Source organism: Chlamydotis macqueenii, chromosome 7, assembly GCF_036417535.1.
Source record: "Chlamydotis macqueenii isolate bChlMac1 chromosome 7, bChlMac1.mat, whole genome shotgun sequence".
NCBI lineage: Eukaryota > Metazoa > Chordata > Aves > Otidiformes > Otididae > Chlamydotis > Chlamydotis macqueenii.
Genome location: NC_141562.1, coordinates 25661263 through 25687491, shown reverse-complemented (window position 1 = coordinate 25687491; position 26229 = coordinate 25661263). Strand labels below are relative to the sequence as shown.

The following is a 26229-nucleotide window of genomic DNA, read 5'->3' as shown; positions in this document are numbered from 1 at the left end:
TTATGATTTCTCTGGCATTTTGAATAATCCACATTCACTGTGGTGGTTAACAGATTGCCTTAATCCAAAGCGAACATTTTTACTGAACCGAACACTAACCAGTTTAGCTGGTATTCTTGCTGCTTTTTGTCACTTTTAACCACATAATTTTATTCTACAGTAGGTAGAACTGAATATAAAAAGCTTACGTGAATATAAGCTTGAGCTATGTCAGTAGGATGATTTAAAAAAAAAAAAAAAGGCAGGGGAGAACCAAACACAAGGAGAGTGCTCCCATGTTGTAGGTCCATGGCTGTGTAAACCTGCTGGACTTTCTGCCGCTATGCTTTCTGTCTATGGTAGCACTGGGACTTGACCAGTGGTGTGAGGAGCTAATCTGGCTGAAAATTCAGTTGGGAAATCCTCAGCCACCTGAGCTCCCTGAAGTAGCTTGCCATAAAGTGTCCCAGTGCTGGTGACAGCTTAAAGCAGGAAGCAGAAGAACAGAGTGAGGAAGGTGGGCTCTGGTGCCACAGAACCATAAGCCTGGAAACAGATTTCTTCATATTCTGAATGCTTTTTTTTATGAGCACTGTTAAAATTATTCCAGTATTTCCAAATACTTTTAATACTGTTCATTATTATAACCATATCTGTAATTATAGAAACTTTCTTCCAGTCCCATACCTCAACTGGGCTACTGTCTGTTTCCAAAGACTGACTGATTCTGGTGCATAAGAAAAGTGTTCTGTGGTGGCTTCTGAGCTGCTTTAAAAGCAAACAATTTCATTTCATTTCCAAGGTTGTTACAATAATAACGTAACAGTACAGTATCGGCTAAATCTTAATTGTAGTCCACTGTGTTCAAGCAGAATGGAAGTACTGTAGTTTCTGTTAAAAATTTCAGTCATAGTTGACTTAAAAACAGAAGTTAGTTTTTTAAAGGGTAAACTGTTACAGGGTTTTTAAAATTATTATTTTTTTAAATAACGTGACAACAGTGATTTGCTTTTTTCTTAAATACTTCACAGATGACCCATCTCAACCAAAGCCAACGCAGGTTTCAACACATGAGGCATCTTCTCCAAATGCACTCAGAGCGTCATCCGAGACGGCCACTGCTATGTGGAAGAGCCAGTCTGTTCCTTCACACTGCCTTAGACTTAAGATGTCTTCTGGACTATCCAAACAAATAGACTTTCCTGGGAAAAGAAAACGCGCTGCCGTGAGTGTGGATGCAGACAGTTCAAATCAATCTGAAGTATCAAGTTTGAGTGACACTGCTTTTAGTAGATCATCTGCAAAATGCAAAAATAGGAGATCTGACTTTGTAAAAAACATCCTTTTGAAGTCTCCTTGTGGTGATGTTCTGCAACTAATGGAGGCTGCTGATCTACCTAGACATGATTCTACTCTTCCAGAGGAATACCTCAACTCAAGCGATGAAAATGAGAAAAATAATTTCTCCTGTGTAGGTTTGTCTTCTTTGTATTCTGCACACAGTCCTGGTAAAAATAACCACGTTTCTGTTGTGGATACCAAGGAGAATCAATTGCAGATGGCTAACTCATGCTTTTTCTTGGAAAAGTCCCCTCCTTTTTCTCAGGAAAAAAGTACTGTGTTGCCTTCTCTCCACCACTTAACACTAAGAAAAGATGTGGAATCTTGTATCCAGAATGCTGGCTTATCTCAGGTATTGGATGCTAAGGAGCAAGATGGGGAAAGACCAGAAAGATGTGCACACGATAAAGCTTACAGTATTCAGTCCAGCAACAGTTTTTCAAAAACACAAGACAAGACTTCAGAAAATGCTTCTGATTCTTGTTCAGTGGAAGGTTCTGGGAAACCTGCACTCTCAGAGGAGACTGGTAAAAGTGTTCCCCATTCATTGTCTTTTAAAGAAGGGTGCATGGACAGTAGCCATATGTCTTCACTACTGTCAGGAGAGTTAAAAGTTGAAAGCACCTGTGCAGACAAATCCAAGTTGAATGGAAAATCAAAAAGCAGCTTTGATAGTGAAGATGAGAGTTTGGAATGCAGCCTAGGTGATGATGACGATGATGATGAAGTATTCATGCCACTGCAAGAAATTCTCTCTTCAAGTCCCAAACCACAGACAGGAACTCTGGAAGAGTCTTGTCTTGACAGTTTTTCTCAGGACACCGTGACTCCATTACTGAAGCTTCATGTAAGTGGCTAAAAACAAACAAACAAAAAAGCATTGCATCAGCTTTATGTTGCATTTTTTTAGTGATTTTTTCCTTTATTCATAATTCATGAAAACTCAGAGTTATTTGCCTAGTTACTTAGCTGAAGGGTTCTATGCTGTACAGCGCAATGTAGTCAGGGAAAGGGTGTGCTTGTTACTGTGCTTGTACTTGCAATGGCTGAAAGATGGTTTGTGCAGCCAGATTGCATTAGCTGTATGCCTTTCAGGGGGTTTTAGAAGTTCTGGTTTTTCTTTTTTTCTGCTAAAGAAAAAGACAGGAGTTTACGTTTAGATGATATGTGGTGTCTAATGTTTTAATTTTCCTGATGAGGTAAGATTTTTGTAAGTTGAAGTTAACTAGAGGAAATTGATCTAGACATTGAGAGATCTGTGCGCTAGGCTCCAGTCATATATCCTTGTCACAGTCTGTGGCTGTCAGAAATCTGTGTACAAGTTCTTGATCTGTAAGTGTGATATTTTCTTTGAACTTTAATTTAATGGAAATTTGAAGTATTTTAGAAAGGATTTTAAAAAGCTGAATGACTACTTCTGCTCACAAGGGATAGATGAAGTGTTTAAGTCCCAGTTTACAGGATACTGTGGTGATGAATTAATCTATGTTTTAAAATGTTCAATATCAGTTTGTCAAATACATAGTGATTTTGAAGCTTTATTGTAAAATAGTGTTTTAATTAGGAAGGTTCTGCAGTCAGACTTAGTGTGGCATTCCTGACAAAGTTGGTACAGATTGGAAATGGCTGCATTTAAATTAAAAAAGATTTTGTACTGAATCTGTCTGGGTTGGAGTTAATTTTCTACCAACAGCTGTATGGTGCAGTGTGTTTCAGACCAAACGAGTGTTGATAAAAGACCAGTCTTCTGGCTATTGCACAGCATCAAGGCTTTATCCTCTTCCCACTCTGCCCCCACAGCAAGTAGGCTGGCGTGGGGAAAAAAAATTGGCAGGGGACAGAGCCTGAACAGCTGACCCTGGGTGACAGGAGGGATATATTCCATGCACATAGTGTCATGCTCAGCAATCAAAACCAAGCAGGAGGAGCTGGCCTGGTATATAGCCATTACTCTGAGTCTAGCTGGGCATCCTGCTTGTGGTAGGTGCTGAGTGATTGCTTTTACATCACTTTCTCTTCCCCCTTGTGCCTTCCTCCTTCACTTATTAAACTGTCTTTATCTCAACCCATGAGTTTTCTTGCTTTTCCTCTTCTTATTCACTGCCGTGCACTACTGGGCAGGGAAATGAACAAGCTGTGTGGTGCTCAGCTGCTGGCTGGGGTCAACCCACCACTATTTTCTACAGTAGAAAACAAACAGCAGAATACCTGTATAAATACTCCTGTCTTCCTCCTCTCATGTTTTTAGATCTGTGGAACGGTTTATTTGTTGACTCAGTTACTATCTCTATAGACAGATATTCAACAGTGATAATTATTTCATCTGTCCTTCCAATTTATTATGTAAGCACGTTACAGATCAGACTTCTGTGGTTACATATGTATTCCACGATCTTAACCAACATGTCTATGTAATTAATGGTTAAGAGTGATAAACAGATGCAGCCTAGATCAAATGTTTGTGCAACGTGTGTGGGACCACAACATTTGGCCTATCCTGTTTCTGCATTTTTAATGGCCAAGTAAGACAAAAGAGATAAGAACTGTCCCAAAATTTCCATGACCGTGGTTTTTGCATATACTGGCATTTTTCTGTTGTCTTCTAAGAAGGGGCATATGTGCACGTTAGAATAATGTCTTGATTCCATAGTTTTTCACAGTCATTTTAGACATATTAACCTTAGAGACATTTTAGACATATTAATCATATAGATATAAAATAAGGTAAGAGGTCTTCAGCTTTCCCACAAGAATTCCCACACAAAGACATGCTGATTATTATATTTGAAAGACATCTCTGAATACAAAAAAATAAGGCTATATTAACTGGCTTATTAGCGGGTGGACACTAACTTCTTAAACTGGCTTCTTTTACCTTTGGGTAGCAGAAAATCCCCAGTTAGAGGGTATACTCTTATTGAATTGTGTTCTCCTAAAATGAAGGAGCTCGTAGGAAGAAGCTTTGTCACTAGTAAGAGGCTTGCAGTTTAAGAAGATAGTGTCAGAAGGGCACTGTTTGTCCAAAGAACTGAATCATGACCATAAAAGATTTGGTATCTCAGTTGTCTGCTACTATCTGAATAAAACACTGGCTACTGAAAAACAAACTAATTTTGCTAATAGTAAAGACTTTCTTTCTATGTTATTCTGGTTTTTTTTAATGTCTGTTAACTTCTTAATTTGGGTTGTATTTGGATTTTGATTGAAAGATTTGTTTTGTCTTGATGACTTTAGAGGTGATTTAGCAAACACTGGCAGGTTGCCCTCTAGAGACTCCTGAAAATAACAGAGATACTGAATAATTTTTGGAGTTTCTTGTCTCATGCATGAGAATGGGGATTCCCAGGGTCTCAGTAGATGTTAGTAATAAAGCTGAGAGGTAAAAGGCTTCTGATACGAATGCTCTTTGTGAAGGTTAGCTGGAGGTCAGTCCCCAGGAGAGAAGCAGAGACTTGCTTTGCTGTTCAGATCCATCATGAAGCACATTTACTTCTAAATTAATCACTGAGAGAGATCTGAATTTATATAAAATTGTCAAGGGACTGAGAAACCTAAACTGTTAATTGTCCTGTTTTTCAGGGTCTCCTTTGAGTTTTTATATTCCGGTAAAGTATCATTAAAATTGGAAGCAGATTCTATTTTGATTATGTTCATTGTCTAATAATGAGTTGATAGCTTGTGGTGGTTTTAAAATTTCTTACTATTTCATTTACAGCTTTCTAAGCCTCCTGTTCTTAGCCAGGTGTCATATGTGAACAGCTTAGAACATCTTTTGAAGGAGAAAGAAGAATCTAAAAGGTTTGTTTCTTAAAGCTGCTTTGAAAAATTTGCGATTGAGTTGTAGAAGCTTAGATTTACCTTGTCCCTCCAAAACTCCTAGAGTTTGGGTAGCAGCAAACGAAGATCTGCCTGCTGATGCCACCAACATACTACATCTGATATGACCTACAAGTGTTGCTTAACTGTAAAAGCTGAATGACAGGCTCATTGCAAGCAGTAATGAGTGATTTGTGATATGTCTGTCTACCTCTCAAGAGCAGGACTAAATTTACTGATGCCTTCATTGTAGGTCACTGAGCCAGCTAGCAGCTGCTGGTCAGGCATGAAATAGAAGTATTTATGTAGACTGACTGTTCTAGTTTCTTCAAAGGCATTCGTAGCTCGGTTTTGGTTTCCAAAGTTGTGTAGACTGTCAGTATCTGAGTAGTTACACAGTTCAGTGAACAGAACTAATGAGTGTTTTTGCAGGAGATCTTTTGGGTAGAAAGTGTAATGTGGTATACATACTAATTGCAGGTGATGGTGGTGGGTATGTATGTGCAATTAACTGTTTTGATTAAAGCACTTGACCCTATGGGCTGACTGACTATGGAGTAGTGAATACACCTATAACTAATATTATTTCACAAATAAAATACTGAGATGAAGTTTAAAAAAGAAAAATTAAAAAAAAATCAGTCTAGAAAATTGAAAGTTTTGTGCAGTTACAAAAAGTTCTGTGAGAAGTTGGTTGAGTGTATGAGTGAGTGAATGTGCTGTTGGAAATTCACTAGATTTTGGGAAACATCCACTTTGTATCTTGGAATAGCAAGATGCTTGGTTTTGCACAGGTGCAATGTCTCGCATGCTTTTGCCATGCGCAATTGGCTACTGGCTCCTCAGTTCAGGTTCAGAGCTTGAATTTTGTCTTCCATTGTAAGTACTGAATAGTGATGATAGGTGCTGCTGCTATTATTTCAGGGTGGATGAACTAGAGAAGCGGTTACAGGAAGACATACAAGGAAGGGAAGTGGATTCTTCAGATGGAGAAGATGAGAACAATGCCAGTGGAGATGAGGATCTCTCAGAAGAGCACAGGTCCTTTCAACTCCAAATCCAATTACATCTAGTTCTTCACTTTCCTAGGCTTTTTTCCTACTCTCTCTCTCTTTCCAGCAGTTGTTAGTATGTTTAATGTGAACAGTTTTTATCATCTTTTGGGGTTAGGTGGATTTTCTTGGACATGACTGTATCTTAACAATTCAGCTTTCACATAAGGCTGATGTGTTCATCTGAAAATAACTTTCTCAACTGGCAAATAGCCTCTAGATGTTTAAATTCATGAAAGTAATTTTGACTTTTACAGGGCATTTATAAAGAGATTTTCAGTAATAGCTCATGCCATACCTGACTACCACCCTGGAGAAGATATATTTGATTTATCAACCACTGGGAAAATCTATAATCAACATGACCTTGATTTGAGGAACTTTCATTTCACCCCTCAAAATCCTATAGAAAAGCTCCTTCTTAGGTAAGAATATCCTCTTCACTCTGTTGTGTTTACTTGTGCGATTTTCTTCAGTGTTAGCAGTTTTTAAGATAAAATAGTATCTTTGCATGCAAATGAGCTCTGTCCTGCTACGTAGGAAAGACTGACTCCCTCTTCCTGGAATTCTCCTTTCCAGATTAGATTTACGGAACAGGGAATTGTTACTTTAAGCTTCCTTCTTTGTTCCTCTGGAATTCTTGAAAAAAAAGTCTTAAATGAGACATAAGGAGAAAAACAGGTGTTCTGGCCTCTTCCATATTTGCATTGTGTTGGGCTGTTGTTGATAGTCTTGACTGGCTTATGGAAGATAAATAGAGAAGTGAAATGCCATAATGGACAAAAGCTCAACTATCCCAAGACAGAAGGAGGTCCTTTATGGTGAACTGATTTGTGACTTACAAGCATTGCATTATGTCTGCCTTTTACGTGTTTTTGTCCTGAATGGGCCTGGGACTTAGGGCTGCAGCTAACGAGGATTGCAGAAAGTCACGATTTCTGACATCTGTTAAATTCAGTCACTGAGCTAGCGGTGTGTCTGTGTATACACACAACTGTTCTGTAACTCATGGGGATTTGTATTCTATATTTATGAGGCTGTCAGGCTACAAATAGCTGGGCAAATTCTTGCCTAATACCACAAGTGCAAATCCTTAAAAATTCTGGTTATTTCAGTTGGCATTTTATTCCAAACTGACATTAGTGAAACTTGAGAGAATTAATTTAATCTTAAAGGATTTTGTATACGTGTGTATGTGCTATTGTGGATGTGAAGAGGAGGAGGGTGGCTTGTCCTCATCCTTTGAGGAAGTGATGTTTGTGATACACTCCTTTGGCTTCAGGCCTCTTTATTAATATGTTTTGAAGATCACAAGGAGATAAGCTTCAAAAGTATCTTGTAAATCAGTGACTGGAGGAATGAGAATGAAATGAATCATCCCTTGCAGCAGGCAGTTATGATTTAATTGCTTATGCATTCTGCCCAGTTGGCATAGCTGGCACGTACTGGCTGTCCAGTTGGCATATGGATGTCTTCCTAGCCACTTGCTCACTCAGACAGGTAGAGGGTGTATGGAGAAGTTAAGACACAGATGTCTCAACAGAGCTACCTGTTTTAGTAGATGTGGAGAACAGAGGAGACTAAAGAAGGGTATGTGGGGAACTGGGTATCATTAACTCATGCTTATGAGTTGCCTGGCTTTCTAAAGAAGACTAAAGCTAAAATAATTCGGTAATAAAAATGACATATTTTCTGTTCTTCCAACAGCTGCTTTTTGCACCTGTTGCACTGGTGCAAAATTTGCACTGTGAGATTGGACTGTTTGATTTTAATTGCCTTAGTTTGCCTCCAGACTCTGATATTTTTAAAGTAATCTTTTAAATAAAAACAAAGCCTTTTCTCTTTTCTTCTAAAAGTGTTGGTAAAGGTCATTGGGCTTTTTTGTTGGCCTTACCAACAAAAAAAAAAATCTTACTCACTGGTTGCATTGAGCATAGCAGCCTGCCTGTGTAGGCAGGCATAATAATTCATAGCACAATAGTGTAAATCAATGTTTGTATGAAGCTATTATTCTCTAATAATTAAAATGTTTCCAAATTACATAGTATGGCATTCTGGAGAAAAAGGCAGTTGTTCTAAATCACAAGGTTTAATTACTATAGTATTTCATATAGGTAAGAGCATAAGAATAACATCTGTTTTGGATGTTCAGATCTCTGTTTGCTGTTGGTGATGGTCATCTGATGGGTGGGGAAGTTCTTACGCTTTTGTGAAAGTGCTGATTCAACCACTAATTGGTTTTTCTTCTCTTTCCCCACCCCCATCTTTGTCTTACAGTTCTGGTGTAACACAGCAGCTTTCTTTAGCTATTAATGGTTTTCTAAGTTCTGCTTATAACTGTGTCTTGTGTCCCATACCAATTCTAAAGTGGCTTTTCCAGGTAAGACTATACTATTCATGCAGTTGTATTCTATCTAGGTATAATATTCTTCCTGGAAACTGGTTGTAGCAGGAATGATCAGAAGTTCATCTTCGAATGATCAGAAGATCAAGTTTGTGAATGTGTTGCATTAGGTTAACAACTTTTAAACAAAAAAATCTTTCTTTCTGGGTCCTGATTTGTTCTCCATTCTTAAATATTTCTATTGTCACTAGGGGTAAAACACTAGGGATAGTTTTTCTCTGTGCTTTCCGAGTGCCCGCAAAGCTGCGCGTCCCTGCCCATCTTCATATGTGTTACTTCGTTTGAAAAGGGCACGGCACATGCTTAGGTGAGAAGAGATTTCGGGATGTAATAGTGTGGGTCAGATCACAAGCAAATGTTAATCTCATTTCTTTCCACCCAAAAAAAAAAAGTACACACTGCAGTATCCAAAAGTACAATTTCTACCTATATCACCTTCTAAATCATCAGAGATACCTGCATTATCAGTTAATTTTCATTTGGAAAAGGTGAACCTGCGTTATGGTTCAGGAAAAAGTCTGGAGCCATTCTCAAAGGAAATGTGGCTGTCTGCTTTCTAGATGTCTGTGTCTATGTCTAAATCCCCAGGAATTTACGGCATTCTGTTATTACTCACAAAAATGTCCCTCTCCAGTCTCCATTGTTATTTACCACGTGCTAACAGTGCCTGAAACAAAAAAAGGAAGCTGGACTGCCTGTGAAATTGCAGCCTGTGTCTGTTGACTGGCTTTCTGCTTTTGCTGAAAGGGAAAATTTTGCTCTGCCACATCCTTCCCTTCAGCCAGTAAAAAATTGCCTTCCACCCCTTGTATGAGCCCTGGTATTCCTCTAATAAGGAGGAAGTGTGAGCCAATCCAGCTCACTTACAGAGCAGGAAACTGTCCAGCACTTGGGTGAGAAAAAGAAGAGGGTTTTTTTTCTGGGTTAGTGAAACACTCTAGGAAACCTGAACTGTACTTCGTAGTCATAATTTTGAAGTTGACTTCTATGGAGTAACTAAGAATTCTTTGTTTTGATTTAGCATTGCATATGTTAATCTTCGCCATGACTGGAAAAGGTTGTAGTTAACTCTTGCCCCTGCTCCTGATCAAGTAGTTCATTTTGATCACAGATGCAAAGGGGTTCCAAAGGGATACATGATACTTTCCATTCTCTTAACCTTCTGTTCCTTCTTACGAACCAACACATTCAAAGTGAAGTTACAGTATTCTGATATTGCAAATAATTAATTTTAAAGTATTCATAGCATCTGTGCACTGGTTGAAATAATCCATATTCACAATATTCTGTTCTCCTTGGTGATCTTGCTTTAGAGACTTCAGGGATTTTTTCTGTTTCTTATTTTATTTTACCAGTGTTGGGGGTTTTTTTTGTTTGTTTGTTTTGGTTTTTTTTTAAATTAAAAGAAAGCTGGAGCCCCCAACATCAGAAGGACGTGGAGCTGTTGGAGAGGGTCCAGAGGAGGGCCATGCAGATGATGAGAGGGCTGGAGCAGCTCTGCTGTGAGGCCAGGCTGAGAGAGCTGGGGCTGTTCAGCCTGGAGAAGAGGAGGCTCCGGGGAAACCTTGTAGCCGTCTTCCAGTACCTCAAGGGGGACAAACACAGGAAAACTGATGCCACCATGCAACTTGGTGTTTGAGTTGTAGCTTCTTTTCTTTCCACAGATGATGTCTGTTCATCCTGACTATTGTGTTTCCACTCAGATTTTAGACAGATTGATGGAGATAACACTAAAAAATGGTAAGTATTTGAAGAATGGAAAACTGACCACCTGAATGAACTCTTTTCTCTTCTCTTAAGTATAGAAAGGTGTTGGGGAGGAGCTAAAAGGCACTGGCTCTGTTCTGTGATTCTGGCATGAATTTAGGTTCTTCTGTTAATTATGCGATGCACAAATGCTAGGAGTTAGTCTTCACTGAATGTGTGCAAGCTGTACCACAAGATGTGGTCTTGGCATGTATTTACAAACCGTGCGTCCAGTACAGAGCCTTTTAAACTCACTGCTGTTACTTCCCAAATAGAATTGACCTGAAGTGGAGCCCAGTCTGCTCGAAAGCTTACTCTCATTTCCATCTTTGCTTTAGAAGATACAGAGATTAATTTCATACCTTAAGGACTGCAAGATGGCTTTCACATAGTCATCCCTAGAATGTAGCACTACATAGTTTACTTTCCAGATAAATGGCAAAAGTGAAAAGAATCATACACTTGCACAGAAACACTTTCAAGGATCTGCTTCAGCCCACACTGCTGCTCATGTCTTGTGTGTTTTGCCCTCCTTCATCTGCACTCTCAAATACTTCTCCAGTACAAGTTCCTTTATATGTTCTCCATGTCTTCACTTTATTCAGATCCATCAAAAGGCGCAAATTCATTTAAGCCTGCCAGTTAACATCGTTAAAGTAATGCAGTTTTCTTGAAGTACTTGCTCAGGTCTGTCCAAATTGTATAATATACTTTGAGTCTTGTTTGAAATAGGACTGTGAGCTGATTTGAGAAGAGCTATAGCCTCTGTTTTGTGCTTTGCTGGCATTAAGCTTGATTCTGAATGAACAATTCAAGCTGATCAATGAGCGTTCAAAGAACTCAGACTGGGGGAGATTGCAGCAGATCTCTGACCTCAGAGCAGTATCAAGCCGGCTACAGTTGCTCCTGGAAAGTTGTCTAACCACTTTAAAATTGCCAACTGTGGAGTCTTTAAACTATTCTGAGACATTCTGTTCCAGTGCTTGACTAAGGATTATTCTTTTTTGTTGTTCTTTTTTTTTTTTTTTTTTAACTGAATTGAATGTTGAGAACTGAACCTGCAGTGTCTTCAGTGTTGTGTTCCATTATATTTGTTTTTTTTCTTGCCAACTTAGCTCTAAGACACAAAATTTACCCAATTCAGAATTCTAGTGACTTCTGTCATTGTTTAGACAACACTGCATCTAGTTTGATGTTACCTTGCTAGTTTAGTGTCCTGTGGGTAATTCTCTGTAGGCTTTGCAGACTTTCAGATACAAGTAATCATACGAATCAGCCCTTTTTGCAATAAGCATTGTTTCTTATTTCTGTCAAGTAAGTGAAGTCCATGTGTTTAGCACTTCTGTTCTAGCTAAACAGTACTGAAAACAGCTTTGCCTGTGTCCAAATCTTAACTTAGCTCCACTTCCAGTCCCACTATGATAACACCCTCTTACCTGTACCTACAGAGAACAGTACTTTAGTATTCTCTTAAAAGTAAATCTTACCTTCTTGTTTATTCTGCTGTTTGTGATGAGAGAGAGCTGTGAGGGGAAAATGGGTAGTACATTAAAGTAATTCGCCCATTACGTAGGCAGGATGTTTCTCTAGCGTAAAATACTGTGTTAGACTACTTTTTTTTCTGCCTCATGGTTATGAAAATAAGCATGTTGTTCAATGCACCAAGTCTTTGAGATGAGAGCTACTAGAGTTGGTCCAGACTGCTGAGCTTATTCATTTCCCTTAAAAGGAACTAATGTGAAGAACTAAATTTAAAACTAATCGATTCCATGTCTTTTACTTGTAGCTTCCATCAGTGATGAACAGTCTAAACCATGGATTCCTTCACTAGCTGATGTGTCAGCTGTTTTTATCAATATGGGTGTTGCGTTTAGATCTCTCTTTCCATTGCAGCATCTTCAGCCCAACTTTAACGAGTGTGATCTTTTGTAAGTGTTTTCCTTTTGATATTTATTGCTTAGATCCTGTGAAAGCAAGTCTTGCGCTTAGAATGTAGAATCAGAAGGTTCTCCTTTATTTCCCCTCCCTTCCATCAAACCATACTCTTCTTTAAATTCTCAGCTCAGGTCTTAATAAGAGTAAATAAGCCAGAACTCTAAACAATGCCTGCCAGGTAAGTATTCAGCAAACCACAGCATTGTCCTTAGTCCTGCACCTTCCTAACCGAGATTTACAAGAACTGTTGGCTAAATAGCTGGACAGACTTGTAATTGGTTACAAGGTCAGGTAGATATGTGTGCTCTGTAACTGAGGATTGTTTTAATTTGAAGGCATTTTGAAACATGCAGGCTTGTTTTTTTTTGTCAGTTTGATGCAAATAAGCCTTTGTGGGCTTTTAAATTGTTGATTTATTGCTCAGATTAATGTCTCTTTTATTAGAAGTCAGATGCAAGAAACAGTGAGTAAACGACAGCCAGGAGGGGACTTAACCTCTACCAGTCCAGCCTTCTCCAGTCTACCAGAAAACAATTTAATTAATGTGATTAAGGTGAGAAAACTCCAGTTAGTGTGGGAGTGTTTTTTGTGGGAGTTTTTTTGTGGGAGGTGAGGGTGGTGGTGTGGAGTTTGCTCTGCTTTGTTTTGGTTTTTTTTTTGTTTTTTAGCAAAAACCTTGGTGTCTTAATCTAGTCTAGAGCATGTTTTGTGAGTAGATGCCATCCTGGGGTTTCAGCATCCCATTCAGCAGAGATTATTGCAGGCTTGTTGCAAACTTTAGAGTTTCCTTTCTCCCTGACTCCCATTGGTTTAACTCACAACTGCACAGTTTTGCTGCCTCCCTTTTCCAGCTGTGACAGTTTATCAAAAGTCTTTGCTTCCTTGTGCTGAATAAACTGTCCGTTTCTGTGTTCCAGTAGAAATGGGAAGGGGAGTTGATATTGGGTGCTATGTTTTGTGCTGCCTCAGCGTGTTAGTGCAGCTCTGAGGTACGCAATCGGTCCCCGTGCTGCGCAAGGTGAATGAAGTGGGAGCTCGTGGAGGGCAGGCGGAGCTGTGACTGTGACTCTCCTGTGGAAGTGAGCTGTTAGCCATGCACTGTGTTGCATGAGACTGTAGCTTGAATGAGCGCTGGCCACACTTCACAGGCTAAGTCTCTGTGATTAAAGGTTGATGATGAAAATACTGACTTTATAACCGATTTCAGAGTTCCGTGTGGAACTATTTGAATCCTCCTAACATAATTTCTTTAGAGATTTTTATCTGTAAAATCACTTTGTTCAGGAGCATCTTGGAGCATCTCCACTACAGACAAAATACTCATCTCTTGATTAATTTGTGTTCTCATTTACACACACATTCCGTGTTGTAAGTAACCCATGTGATAATACTTGGGTGGGGAAAAATGTCTTGATTTATGTTTTCAGTATTACTTGTGTATTTAGAAACTCTGTCAGCCTTTCATTCAGTTAGATGAGGATTATCTGTGCAGCGGAGAAAGATCTTTCTTACTTCTATAATGTCCAGGGACTATTGCCATTATTTGGAAGATGAACCTCCAGCAGGTTAAAAAAAACTCTAAACAAACAAGCAAAAAACCAAAAAACCAACCCAGAGTGCAGTTACTGAGAGATGGGGAGATGTTGGTACACAATTAGATGTTGGTACGCAGTGAGATGTTACTGTTGCAAGAACAATATATCATTTGAGGTGAATTTTAATGTGAGGGTGTAAAACTTAAGTTCTCATCATACTTTACAATAAGCTAAACCAATTTCAGATTTTAATGCTTTTTTTTTTCTTTTAAAGTTTCTAGGTTTCTGTACAACCATAATTCAAGGTGGATATACTGATCAAGAAATATTGTTGCTGCTTCTATTGCTATTTAAAATAAGCTTGGAGAAACAGTTAAAGCAAATTCCTTTGATAGATTTTCAGTGCCTTTTCACAAAGCTTTTGCTAAGTATAAAAGACTGGGATACAAAGGTAACTTCATAAATAATTTTCTTGTACTAGATTTATGAAATTGCAACTTAATTTTCAATAAACTTCTGTTTTGAAATTTTCGGGTTTTTTTTTCTTGACATATCAAAAAAAATACTGTTTGAATATGTAATATGAACAAATTTGGAGCTTTGGATTTGTGTGAGATTTAGGAGGTGGGTGGGTATACTGCAAAGGTTTTTGTTGCGTGACATTATGCTGGCCTGTCATCTTCTGCAAGGGAACTTAATCATATTAACTAAAATAGCCTTATGTTTAAAATTGCTTTGAAAGAATGAAGAAATGATTGCACTGAGCTGATAGCGTGCCATGAAAAGCAATCTGATCTCAACTACTCTGCTGTAAAATAGTATTTAGCAGACTTAACTACAGGTGCAATGCAGAATTATCTTTATGCACATCATCTCTTATTAGATCAATTCCGTTCAACATTTATGCTGCGTATGTTTCTAGGAAGTAGATGTGTACTCCTTTGCAAAGAAAACAAATGCCCACCATATCCATTCTTCAGTATCGAGGGTTGGTGGTTTTTTGTTTTGTTTTGTTTTTTTTTTTCTTTTTGTTCTTTTAAAGATGCCTGAGCTCTGCCTGGCAGTGAGTGAACTCTCCAGTCATCACCATAATCTCCTCTGGCTGGTTCAGCTGGTGCCTAGCTGGATAATACGTGGACGGTAATGACACTGTAACATCAGAAATTTGTAGTATCATTAACAGATAAATTATTTCTGTTATTAACAGCTGATATATTTCTATAAGCTCAAAGTCTGATAAATGCAATAGGTATTACGTGGTGCTTTAGAAAAAACCCTGGGTTTTCTCATATGTTACAGATCTATGTGCAGTTCTTACTGTGTGTGTATATAGCTGCTTGATCACCTCTGCTGTAAAAAAAAAAGGGGGGGGTTATTTAACATTTAATGTGTAGTTTTCTGGACTGCAGACTTTCTAGTACCCTATAGTAAAGACAGACATTACAACTTCAGATTCTGACATCCATCACCTACTCTAATTCTTGTCTGAATGACCGAAAATTAAATTTTCTATGGGTGATTCATCTCTGCTTTTAAGTGTCAAATCAGTTATGAGTTCTGTATCTTTGACGTGAATAAATTATAATGTATCTGAGCGAGGCTAATGAATTGGGTCCTCAATTTCAGGCTTGAAGGCAAGCACCTAGCAGTGAAACTTGTGCAGAAGAAAAGCTGCGATGAGATAAGGCTACTTATATTTTACTAGCCTCTTTACTAGTTTAATAGCACCTATATTCAGAAAATCCAATTTAATAGTTGTAAGCAAGTTTATATCTAGGGAAGCCATGCATAGCCTCATATACTTTGTAGAAACAGTGTGGATTTAAGAAATTATCTGGGAAATAATATTTTTTAATTGTTTTTTCAGAGAAGTAAGACGACATCTTAGTCTAGTGATAATTTCAAAGCTACTTAATAAAAAGGATATAGAAATACCTGATGACAGTGACAAGCAGGTACTGCATATATATGTTTTGTGTGTATAATTTGGAAGTTTAGAAAACATGTATAATATTGTTTGTGGTTTGTGTTTTAATACTGTAAGCTTATTTTCAAGAACCTTACAAATTGACCAATTAGTAATTTTTAGTTTAGATTAGTATATTTGCGCATGTGTGTGTAACCTGCATGTTCTGCAGTTTGTAAGTATTGTTTATGTGCATAAACATTCATTTGGGATATTGGAAAGAGGTCTACACTTCAGTCTTCCTTTTTTGTTCATGTAGAACCACTCTTTGTTTTCGTAGAGTTGATCTTCTATTGAAGCAACATACAAATACTTTAGTTCGTGAATAGTCAAAAATTACCCAAAGCATGAAAACTGCCATCTTAATTAAAAATTCCTTTTATGTTCTTGTCTTAGTGGACAAATAATATTGTAGTGGCATTCATTTTGCAGTTTTCTGTTACCAGTAAACCAGTCCGATTTGTTAATGTTTATATCTGTAGATGTCTCTTCTGCATCAGTTTCTGGTGTACATGAAACCTTCTAATCTGCTAAAGAAGATGAGAGAAGGACTGGAGCAGCAGAATGCCGATGGAGACCACCTTCATACGGAACTAGAACAGGAGGTATATAGCTGATAGTGCTTTTTTGCATTTGTCTTTTTATGCATCTTCTTGAGAATGCTTCTTTTAATTTCTGATTGTCCTGGTTTCAGCAGGGATGGGAGTTAATTTTCCTTTCAGTAGCCAGTGTGTTTTGGATTTCATATATGAGGAATGTTGATAAACAAACACACTGATGTTATGAGTAGTTGCTAATGAGACCAAGGACACCCTCTGGCTTTCCAGGTCTCACTAATGTGCAAGTGCAGGAAGCTGGGAGGGATATAGCCAGAATAATTGACCCAAACTGGCCAAAGAGAGTATTCCGTGCCTTAAACGTCATGCTCGGTATATAAGTGGGAGTTGCCCACAGGGGAGGCATCTCTGGATCCCTTGCTCTCTCTCCCTCTTGTTCCTTTGCTTGCTGCTCAGTTTTCTTTCCGTGATCGCTGCTTGGGACGGGCTGTATCGGTCACTGGGACATCGGGTGGTGAGAAATTATGCATTGTTCATTTTGTATATTTCGGTATCCTTACATGTTGTTGTTATTGTAATTTTCCTTTACTATTCTAGTAAACTGTCTTTATCTCAACCCACGAGTTTTCCTTTCTTCCCAATTCTCTCCTCCGTCCCGCTGGGGAGGGGGAAGGGGAGTGAGAAACTGTGGTGACTGAGGCTGAACTGCGACACTGATAACTGAGGACAGTTCTGTACGTGGAACTGTACAAACACTCTTTTGTTGCTGTTCATATGTATAATTAAAATATTATTCATGTTCGGTTTTGATTATAGTCGCGGAGGAAGGAAAGAAGTAGCATGTGACAGAGGAAGCTGTATTAGATTCTTTTACAAACAGGGAATTTGTCAATTTTCTGCATGGCTAAGTCACATGAATGTCTTGAGTCCTGTCCTCTGTAATCAGAGGACCATCCTCCCCCTCGTCTGATGTAATCAGTGGAAACCGTTTGATATGAGCCAGGCCTTCACCTGCGGGCTTCATAAAGAGATTTATGAATCTTTTATGAATCTTTTCTCATAAACAAGTATTAGAAAGATTTAGTGTTTCCATCCATCCAAAAATTGAATATTGATTTGGTTATTTGAGTCTATCATGGAATCTCTTAGCAAGTATTTTGATGTAGATGTAGATGATGGAGAAAATAAAGACAACTACAGAAGGTTTTGTAGGTTACTTGGGTAACTTAAAACAGTGTAATACTGTTTTAAAATGTTTCTAACATATGAATGTACTGTTTCAAATTAGTTATTTAGGCAAATATGTAAACATACCTGTCCATTGATTTGGCTGTTGGAGGAATCATTCAAGAAAGCAAAGATAGTGCTATATCTGGATGTGACGAGTTATGATTGTGCTTTGACTGCTAAAGCTCTGTTGATTTTTTTTTTTATTATTTTTTTTTTTTTCCTCCAGGCATACTACCTAATCTACATCCTCATTCATCTGGTCAGTGAAGCTAGTTTCTTCGATGTTGTAAATTCCAATCACAGGGTAAGTAGCTTCAGTGGCTAGATATTTAGACTTTTAAAGACTATTTATCATGCACTTTTAGTCTATTTTTGTAAGAGTTATCATGTGACAGAAGATCACCTGTGGATAATAGCACTGGGAGAAACCTTTGTTCTGGGGCAAAGTAAATGCAGAAGAGCTTTCTCTGCAGTTTCTGTAGAGAAAGAAAACTCTTCTACATTTCTGCAGATGGAACTACCTCAAAACGTAAGGCTGTGGAGCGGCAGACATTTATTTTGTTAATATCTCTCAGAAAGTAACTGGAGATTAACTCAACATAGAAATTCTAAGAAGTCTAATGATCCTATGAACTTTTGAAGTAGGTGTGAAATTTTTCAGTCTAGAAGAAAACCACTGTGAAAATACCCAGTAAAATATGTTCAAACACATCACTGTTTTCTGTGCTGGAGTGCAGCCATGCAGCAAGTGAGAGCTAGGACTGTATCTCTTCTGTTCTCCGTAGTGACGGTTCCCTTGTGCCATGTCATGTGAACATCTGTTAAGTAATACCTTCTGCTTAGCCTTTCAGTAATCCTGTTCACATTTCTGTGATCATTTGCTGTGAGTTGCTTGCTGCAAGGTGCTTCTGCCCCATGGAACCACTCTTGGCAGTTAAGACTGTCATAGGGACTGTTTGAGAGAGGCAAAGCAGTAAAATTTGGTTACATTTTGAGGCTTAAGTGTCTCAGTTTCCTAGTCAATACAAAAAGATAATCACAGAGTAGAATCTGAAACAAAATCATATTTGTTAAAGAAAATAATTATACTGTGATCTCTTCAGATTTGTTTTTTACAACTGTCTTCCTGAAGAATTTGTGGAGAACTTAGAATAGTTTGGATTGAAAGGGACCTTTAAAGGCCACCCTGCAAGGAGCAGGGACATCTTCAACTAGGTCAGGTTGCTCAGAGGCTCATCCAGCCTGGCCTTGAATGTTTCCAGAGATGGAACTTGATCTTTTTCATATTTTTTTAATGTCTCTCTATTTCTTGATGAAGGAGGAGTCTGTTATTCACTGACCTGTTAGCCATTAACTGTCAAGAGGAGTGTGGCTGAATATTGTGCATGATTTAATATAAAATCAATATAATTGTTTCATTTCTGATTCTCTTCCAGTCAGATGAGGTCAATTGTCATGGTCTTGAAGACACCAGCAAATGTTTATAAGTAGAATTTCAGCATGTCTCACTTGTTCTGCAGAGCGCAGCCTCTTTGCAGCTGTTCAGTGAGGGATTGAAAACAGGGATTCTTATGAAGAACTTAACAGAACAGAAAAGGTCTTGGGAGCCATTATCAAGAGATTATGAAGTTGCAGAACTGCTTTATTAAAGTAATCGGATACTAAGAGAGAAAAAAAAAAGATCAGTGCATAAATCTTGGATGTTTTACCTGCTCAGCCAATTCTTACAGAAGAAAATTACCTGAGTCATCATTACTGAAAAGGTTACTTTTAGCTGTTGTAACTTCAGAACTTTTTTCTCTGATAAAATGGCACTGCACTTGCTACTTTGGGGACAGAAAGGATTTACAAATTAGCTAGTAAGAACTTTAAAATTTGTGATGTATAGCTCTGCTACACTTTAAAACTATTTTTTAAAGCTCTTAGACGTGGTTTACTGGATGCATACCAGCAACTGATAGAGGATCTTGTGAGCCTGTTTTCTTTCTTTTCCCCCTTCCTTACTGTGTATCTCTGAGAAAACTTCAGCATATAATTTTTAAATTGCAATAATATTTGAAGAAAGCTTTTAGTTTTGACATAGAGGATTTAAATAGCTGTACACTTTTGTCTTTATTTAGCAACACTTACTGAAGCTTTGTGGCGCCTTAGATAAGCATATAAAATGTGATATTAGGGAAGATGCAAGGCTGTTTTATCGAACTAAGGTAAGACACATAAGTTGGGGTTTTTTGTTTGTTTTAGTGTGGTTTTTTTAGTGTTCTTGATGTGTATTGTTCCCTCATCCCAGCCCTAGAAATTCCGAGTTCCTCATGGGTTTGTTTTTTTTCTGGTTTGTCTGCGTCACGTCTTTACACGTACGTAAATACCTACCCATTTCAATGCACTGAAAATATTCTTCTTGCTAACAACAGGACTCAACAACTGTAAAATACGAGCTTGTCTTCCTTTTAGCCAAGCATCTCAACTTTCAGACCCACAGAGTTGTTCAGTTTCTTTTCCTGGCAGTCACTGATAGTTGACTACTTTCAAGAGCAGAGGCTCCATGAAGGGCAGGATGCAGAGGACTGAAAAACTAGCCTGTCTTGCATGTGCCTGTGTTTTATTTTCAAATTAATGAGTTAGTTAAAAGTGTTGTGGACTTAAGCCAACAGTGTATGTGGTGTAGCACCAGGCTTGGATAATTGGCTTTCATTTGCTTTGTGATGTGGACCTTAGTAACGATAGTCCTCATTTAGTGACTTTCATGCTTTGCATGCTGTCGTAGCAAGCCAAATCTGATAGTGATAAAGTGACCGACCTCAGCTTTGAAAAGCGTTGGCTTCTTCGGCTTTAAATCAAACATTTGCAGTTGTATGCATCCTTACCTCTCAAGAAGTTTTTTTGTTTTTATTCAACCAGATTAGTAGATTGTGGATCCGTTGAAGAAGCTAATGAATCTTGCCTTGGATTTTTGTATCTCAGCTCACTTTCACTTTTGTTTCTATTTCCCTTGCACCAAGGGGGAAATCTTACTCTGTTTTTCCCCATCATTCATTTGTGTAATTAGTACAGTAACTTCCAGAGGACACCGCTGTGCTGGGTTTTAACACAGCATGTGAAGGAAATCTCAGTTCTGAATGGGTTGGATTAAACACCTGCTTGTGATTGGTTATAAAAAACAGTTTCATGGGTAAGGAATTCATTTCAGAAGCAGACAGTGCTGCATAGTTGGCTTTTGTGATTGCCATTGCGGGCTCCTTTTCTAGGTACAATCAGACTTGTGTAACAAACCTAACTCACCCGAAGGATGAGGTGGGTGTTCGGAGGCCAGAGGTTTGCATGCTGATCCCAGACACTTAATGCTGGGGAGTCATGAGCCTGTAACGTGTTTGTTTTACTTTGAATTCGAAGTCCCAAATTACAGGGTTCTGGTTGGAGTTGATGTGTAGATACATTGTGCCAGCCCTAAAATTGTTCCCTCCCAGTAAACCTTGCATGTTGGGTTATCTGGAGTTGTATGGGTTTGGGGCACAGGGGGCGATGGGAGTGTATGATTTTGACTTTTTAAACTTAAATGACTGAACTAATCAATCTGAATTTGCAGGTAAAAGACTTAGTTGCTAGGATATATGGCAAATGGCAAGATATGATACAAACCACTCGACCTACTCAGGTACTGTCATGAAACGTTCTTCTCTCTTTTCGTATTGCAGAGTGCATTTAACTCTCCTTTTTGTTACTTTTTTAGCATTTGCAAATAGCATATTCTTTTAAAGAGATTTTTTTCTTCCTAAATGGCATGGCCATGAAATACACTTCGATGTATTAGAATATATTTGAATTAAAATTCTTACTTTGCTGGCTTCAATAAAACCAAGATTTCATTTTTATCCTTAAATGACGTGCGTAATACACTGACATGCTAGTACTGAATCAATTTACAGGGCCTGTCTCTGATTATAGTTATTAGCAGATGCTTTGAAAAGGATGTTGGGGCAGGAATGCAGTGATGCACTTCCTGCTGCGGTCTGGCAGCCTGTGACTGAGACTACTTGAGTCCAAGGCTCTGTCCACGTATGTTTAACGGCTCTGGATAACTCCTCCCTCTTTGAATGTGTCTAATTTCATGCAATGAATAGGAAAAGCCTTTCATGCTCTGTAAAAGTATGCAGTAGTAAATAATGTCATGATTAGTCTCTTGTTAATATTTACCTTCATGATACCTAGCTGGCCTTGGGGGAATAGGTGGATCATTTGTACTGGTATCCAGAGTTCAGAGCTGTTTCTTCCAGTCTAGTTTCCAGTTGTAAGTTTTCTTTTGTAATGTAGTCAGACCACCTGCTTGAGTCCTGTCTTGCAATACAAAGCTACCTATCTTGGAAAAGCTTGGATTTCCAGTAGTGTAGTATATCACTTAGATAAAATTTAAATTATACATATATGCTTGGTATTGATTTCCATTAAAAATTGTGTAATCAACCATTTGTCTGTAAAGACTATTAATCGCTCCCAGCAATCTGAAAAAAACCCATAATTTGTACTGTGTGACATTTCTTGTTATAGAGGGGGAAGGGAATTAGATAGTAACACATGGCTGCAGAAGCTACTTAACAATTGATGAAAACTGATAATGATACAGCTCTTTCAGGGTTGTTTTTTTCAGAGATATTTGGGGTTTATTCACATATAGGGAAACTGGCAAGTGTTTCAGAATAAAATTCTAGGGACTTGCAACACATTGTGGTGATCTCAAGCTAAGTACTGACCTACTCTACTCTTCACTTCTGTCTTTGGTTTTCTGACTTGTTTGCGGTTTTGTTTTTACTCTTCAGGGAAAACTGCATGACTTTTGGGAGCCAGATTCATGAAACCTTGCCTAGTTCGGGGAAAATAACAGAAGAACTCTGAAACCAAGGAAGATAGAGAATGACTGGAGCTTCACCTTTGTGAACAGAAGAAATTAGTCACCTGAGTTAGAATTTGAGCTTGATTCAGGCAGATACTAAAAAAATAAGGATCTAATTTGATTAATATTGCTTTTAATACAAATACACTACTTCTGAAAATTTGAAGTCAGTAAACTGAAAAAATCCTAGCTATTTCTGTAGCCCTGACTGAATTGGCTAGAAATACGTTATCATACTGAAAGCTGAGGGAAGTGTTCTCGTTTCCATAGTTAATCACAAGACATGTTTGAAAACCGTATGTATTGGTTTTCTTGCCAGCACACACCTGCAAGCATTGTTTTAGGATGGCTGGGAAAGAACTGCCCTGTGACATGGAATGTGAGTTCAGAAGCAGTATTGGACCTCCCCTGATGTAAGCAGGTGAGGAAGTGGTTCAGAAATGGGCTGAATAAGAGATTTGCCTGCACATGTTAATCTGCAAAGCAGAATTGTTATGACCCTTCAATGTCTCTAAAAAAACTCCAAAATACAGCAGTTGCATGTGAACAAGTGACTGCTCTCTTGTTCGCTTGAGGGCGGAAACAGAGCTTAAGAGTGGCTACGTCCAAACAGATTAAGTGGATGCTTCTTTGCTCTGTGGTTGTTTTATCAAATAACAAAATAGAATTTATTACAATGATACATTAATTTTAACTTCCTCATCTTCAGACATTAATTTATTTTTGCAGTGAATGTGACTGCACAGGAAGTGGTTCTATAAGATCAAGTTATAAATGAGATCTCATTACACGAGTAGTGTTGTTCTGCTGCTCTTTAAGAAACAAGTGTATTTGTATTTGTTATCTGGCTTCAGCACTTTCTCTTAATGGAGAAAATATTATTCCTAAAATACCAGCTCAATGGAGATCTGAGGAGAGGAGCGTTTGGGCCATGTATGTGAAAACTGTGAAAGCTGTATGAAGTCTGATTTCCTTTGTGTGAAGTCTTGCCGCACATGTGTAATCAAAGGAAGGTGTGATCTCCTTTTGTGCTCTCTGTGCAGACGCCATCATTTGGATCTTACACTGTGGTTTGTCTGTAGGATGTGTGTGTTCGTGAAGATAAAGTTAAGGTACCGGGTAGCAGCACCAACTGGGATTCCCTTAACAAGTGAGATTTTTAATAATATTGACATGTGTGTTTTATAATACTATTTCCTTTTAACTTTTGTAGATTACCTTGTCTTGTCTTGTATGATAAATTCCCTACAACCTTCCAAGATAAGAATGTAAAATAAGGCTCACAAAACCCCCACCAAAACGCCTTCAAATTTAAGTATGTATATTACATATAAAGGAACTGCTACAGAATGGACACTTCTTATAGGGAAGGCTTTTTATTTGCAAATTCATATTAAACGTTTTGTCTTTCATTTCAAGTGTTAGAGAGTTAGCCTAAGACTGCAGCATCTCTGTGCCCTTCACAGGATAATCAGCTTATCTTTGTTCAAACAAGGGTTGTGCTTGTGGCATTGTTCAAGGAGGGGAAAAAAGAAAATCCCTTTTTTTTTTAATCTCAACATGTTATTTAAAAATTGGAAGAATCTACCTCAAAGGGTATCTTTGTTTGGCATTAGAACTGCTTTAGGCTTAAAAAAAAAAATTACATGGTGTTATGTAGGTGTGGCAAGGCCATCCTTTGCCTGTCTTTGCCAGTGTATCAGCCTTCCCTCTGGTAGCAGTTGCTTACTCTGTTGAATATATTGTATGTAATTTTATTAATGTTTATATTTTTTTCTCACTGATGTTGTATAATGTTTAAAAAAAATTGCAGAATATGTTTACTGTATGTAATGTGTATATATTTTCTTACCATGTAAAGTTGAAGTTGCTGTCCTGTATATTTTGGAGAAGGAAAGGGGAGGGGTTTAGTTGAACAGCTTTTATACTGCAGTTCAAGCACATTGAAACTGCTGAGGATTTTTTTCCAGATTAAATAACCACTTTGATATTTACTTTTATTTAATAGAACAATGAAAAAAACAAAACCAGACATGCTTTTCTAATTAAATGTCCCTGGACATGCCTCAGCTCTGTTTGATAAAAAAAAAGGCTGCGGGTTCTATTTTGGTGTTAGGTACACGTTGCAGTTCTTGGGTTCACAGCTGATTAGCGTGCTATAAATGGAGAAGGTCTTGAAGTAATTCTTAGCTCAGCCAGTCCTGTGTTCTCATGCTTTATACCTGTGTCTACATTCTGACATTTTCCCACTCTCTTTCCCCTCCCGCTTTGTCTGGACTTTTCTTCCATCTGTTCTGTAGCCGAGCAGTAATTCCCCAGTTGCTTAAGTCTGGACTTGAACTGGAGCTCATCAGTATCCCTGCAGAGAGGGTCCTAGGGCATGGCTGCAGAGTCTTTACAAGGGACTGCTGAGCTGAGCACTGCTTCAGGACTCCTGGAAGTGAAATAGCAAACCCGCTGCTGTTGTGTTTTGCTGACTCATCTGCTGGCCCCCAGCCAGAAGTTACATGTGTTAGAAAAGGCTGTTTGCACAGTAAATGTCTTAACTGCTTCGGTTCTCTTCAGATGAGCGTTTTGCACTGAGGTTTATCTGTTGATATTATGTTGGCTGTATTAAGAGCCATGTTATCTCGTTTCATGTGAAATTAGGTGCACTTTATTGCAGTAATCACAGACAAAAAAATTAAAGGCTAACTATAAAATACATATTTGTGGTTCTTGGCCTTTTTTTTATTTTATTTTTTTATTTTAAATTTTCTGACAAGCCTCTGTATGGCCTAAAAAGAAAGCTTCTGGCTTTAAGGTGAAGAAGCCTGCCAGCGATATTGTTTGCACATCTCATTCTCACTGTTTTTGTTGTGGAACTTGGTAATGGATGGGGATTTCAGAAGTGATTAATGACTTGCAGGTAGGTCTGGCTGAAGGTCAGTAGGACACGTATGCTTCATTGATGCGGTGGCTGCAGGAACTCTCTGAAGTCCCCAGAGCTGATGGTTGAGCTGAGAATATCTTTGGGAAAAGCAGATGACTGGAATAAACGTGTCAAGTGTACTGTTGTTATCAGTAGAGCAGCTGGTGAGATTGCTTCATGACAGGATTTTAGAGGTAGCAGCACTTCAGTGTGGAAAAATACCTTTTTAATGAGGGATGGATACTGCAGTGGTAATTTGCTGAGCACAGACAAGCCAGGTCTGTCTCCATCAAAGGTGCTTGTGCTTAGCATCATCCAGCAGCCAGCTGTGGCTCTTCAGAGGTGGCCCAGCCCAGGGGTGGGCAGGAGGCACAGGGGCTGGGAAGCAGACCAGGCTGTCTCTTGGAGATTCAAGCCAGTACTTCTAGGTTACACAGAGGGTTCTGCTGATCCCATCCCTAGCAGGAATACTTCAAGCCACAGCATTAACACTGGTCTTGTATGTTTGGTTTTTTTTCTTTCTCAGGAGAACTGTGTATATAGAATAGTATGGCTTGGGTTTGTGTTTGTGGGTTGGTTTTTTTAATGGGTTTTTTGGTTTTGGTTTTTTTTTTTTCTTCCACTGGCTTTTAGTGTTTCTGCAACTTTCTGTTCCACTGGAAGGGGCAAATCAGGGTGCTGCTGGAGATGACCTTCCTGGTTCTTCTGGGGACTCATTCCTTGGGCTTACGAGCTCTTGAGAAACTACTTCCCCAAAGTTCCCCAGTGGGAAACACTCAGCATGCCAGAGGGGCAGTTAAAGGCACGGGCATATCAGTGCTTGTTTCAGCATCCCAAAAAAGAGAAAAGGCTTTCAGGACCGGCTGGGC

The 26229-nt window shown here is 38.5% G+C and overlaps 1 protein-coding gene across 1 annotated transcript in view; it reads left to right on the top strand.

Annotated features, from left to right (window-relative positions):
• SLF2 (SMC5/6 complex localization factor 2) overlaps positions 1 to 25155 on the top strand; it is a 31088-nt gene extending 5933 nt beyond the window's left edge. Inside the window, exons 5-20 of the mRNA XM_086752310.1 lie at positions 1011 to 2167; positions 5036 to 5118; positions 6061 to 6177; positions 6446 to 6613; positions 8466 to 8568; positions 10257 to 10332; positions 12125 to 12266; positions 12718 to 12826; positions 14083 to 14259; positions 14851 to 14948; positions 15676 to 15763; positions 16257 to 16379; positions 17788 to 17865; positions 19682 to 19768; positions 21148 to 21216; positions 22376 to 25155. Of these exons, the coding sequence (XP_086608436.1) occupies positions 1011 to 2167; positions 5036 to 5118; positions 6061 to 6177; positions 6446 to 6613; positions 8466 to 8568; positions 10257 to 10332; positions 12125 to 12266; positions 12718 to 12826; positions 14083 to 14259; positions 14851 to 14948; positions 15676 to 15763; positions 16257 to 16379; positions 17788 to 17865; positions 19682 to 19768; positions 21148 to 21216; positions 22376 to 22411 (2711 nt within the window). The 3' untranslated portion in view covers positions 22412 to 25155. The remainder of the gene's footprint in view (positions 1 to 1010; positions 2168 to 5035; positions 5119 to 6060; positions 6178 to 6445; positions 6614 to 8465; positions 8569 to 10256; positions 10333 to 12124; positions 12267 to 12717; positions 12827 to 14082; positions 14260 to 14850; positions 14949 to 15675; positions 15764 to 16256; positions 16380 to 17787; positions 17866 to 19681; positions 19769 to 21147; positions 21217 to 22375) is intronic.
• Positions 25156 to 26229: the final 1074 nt, after the last annotated feature.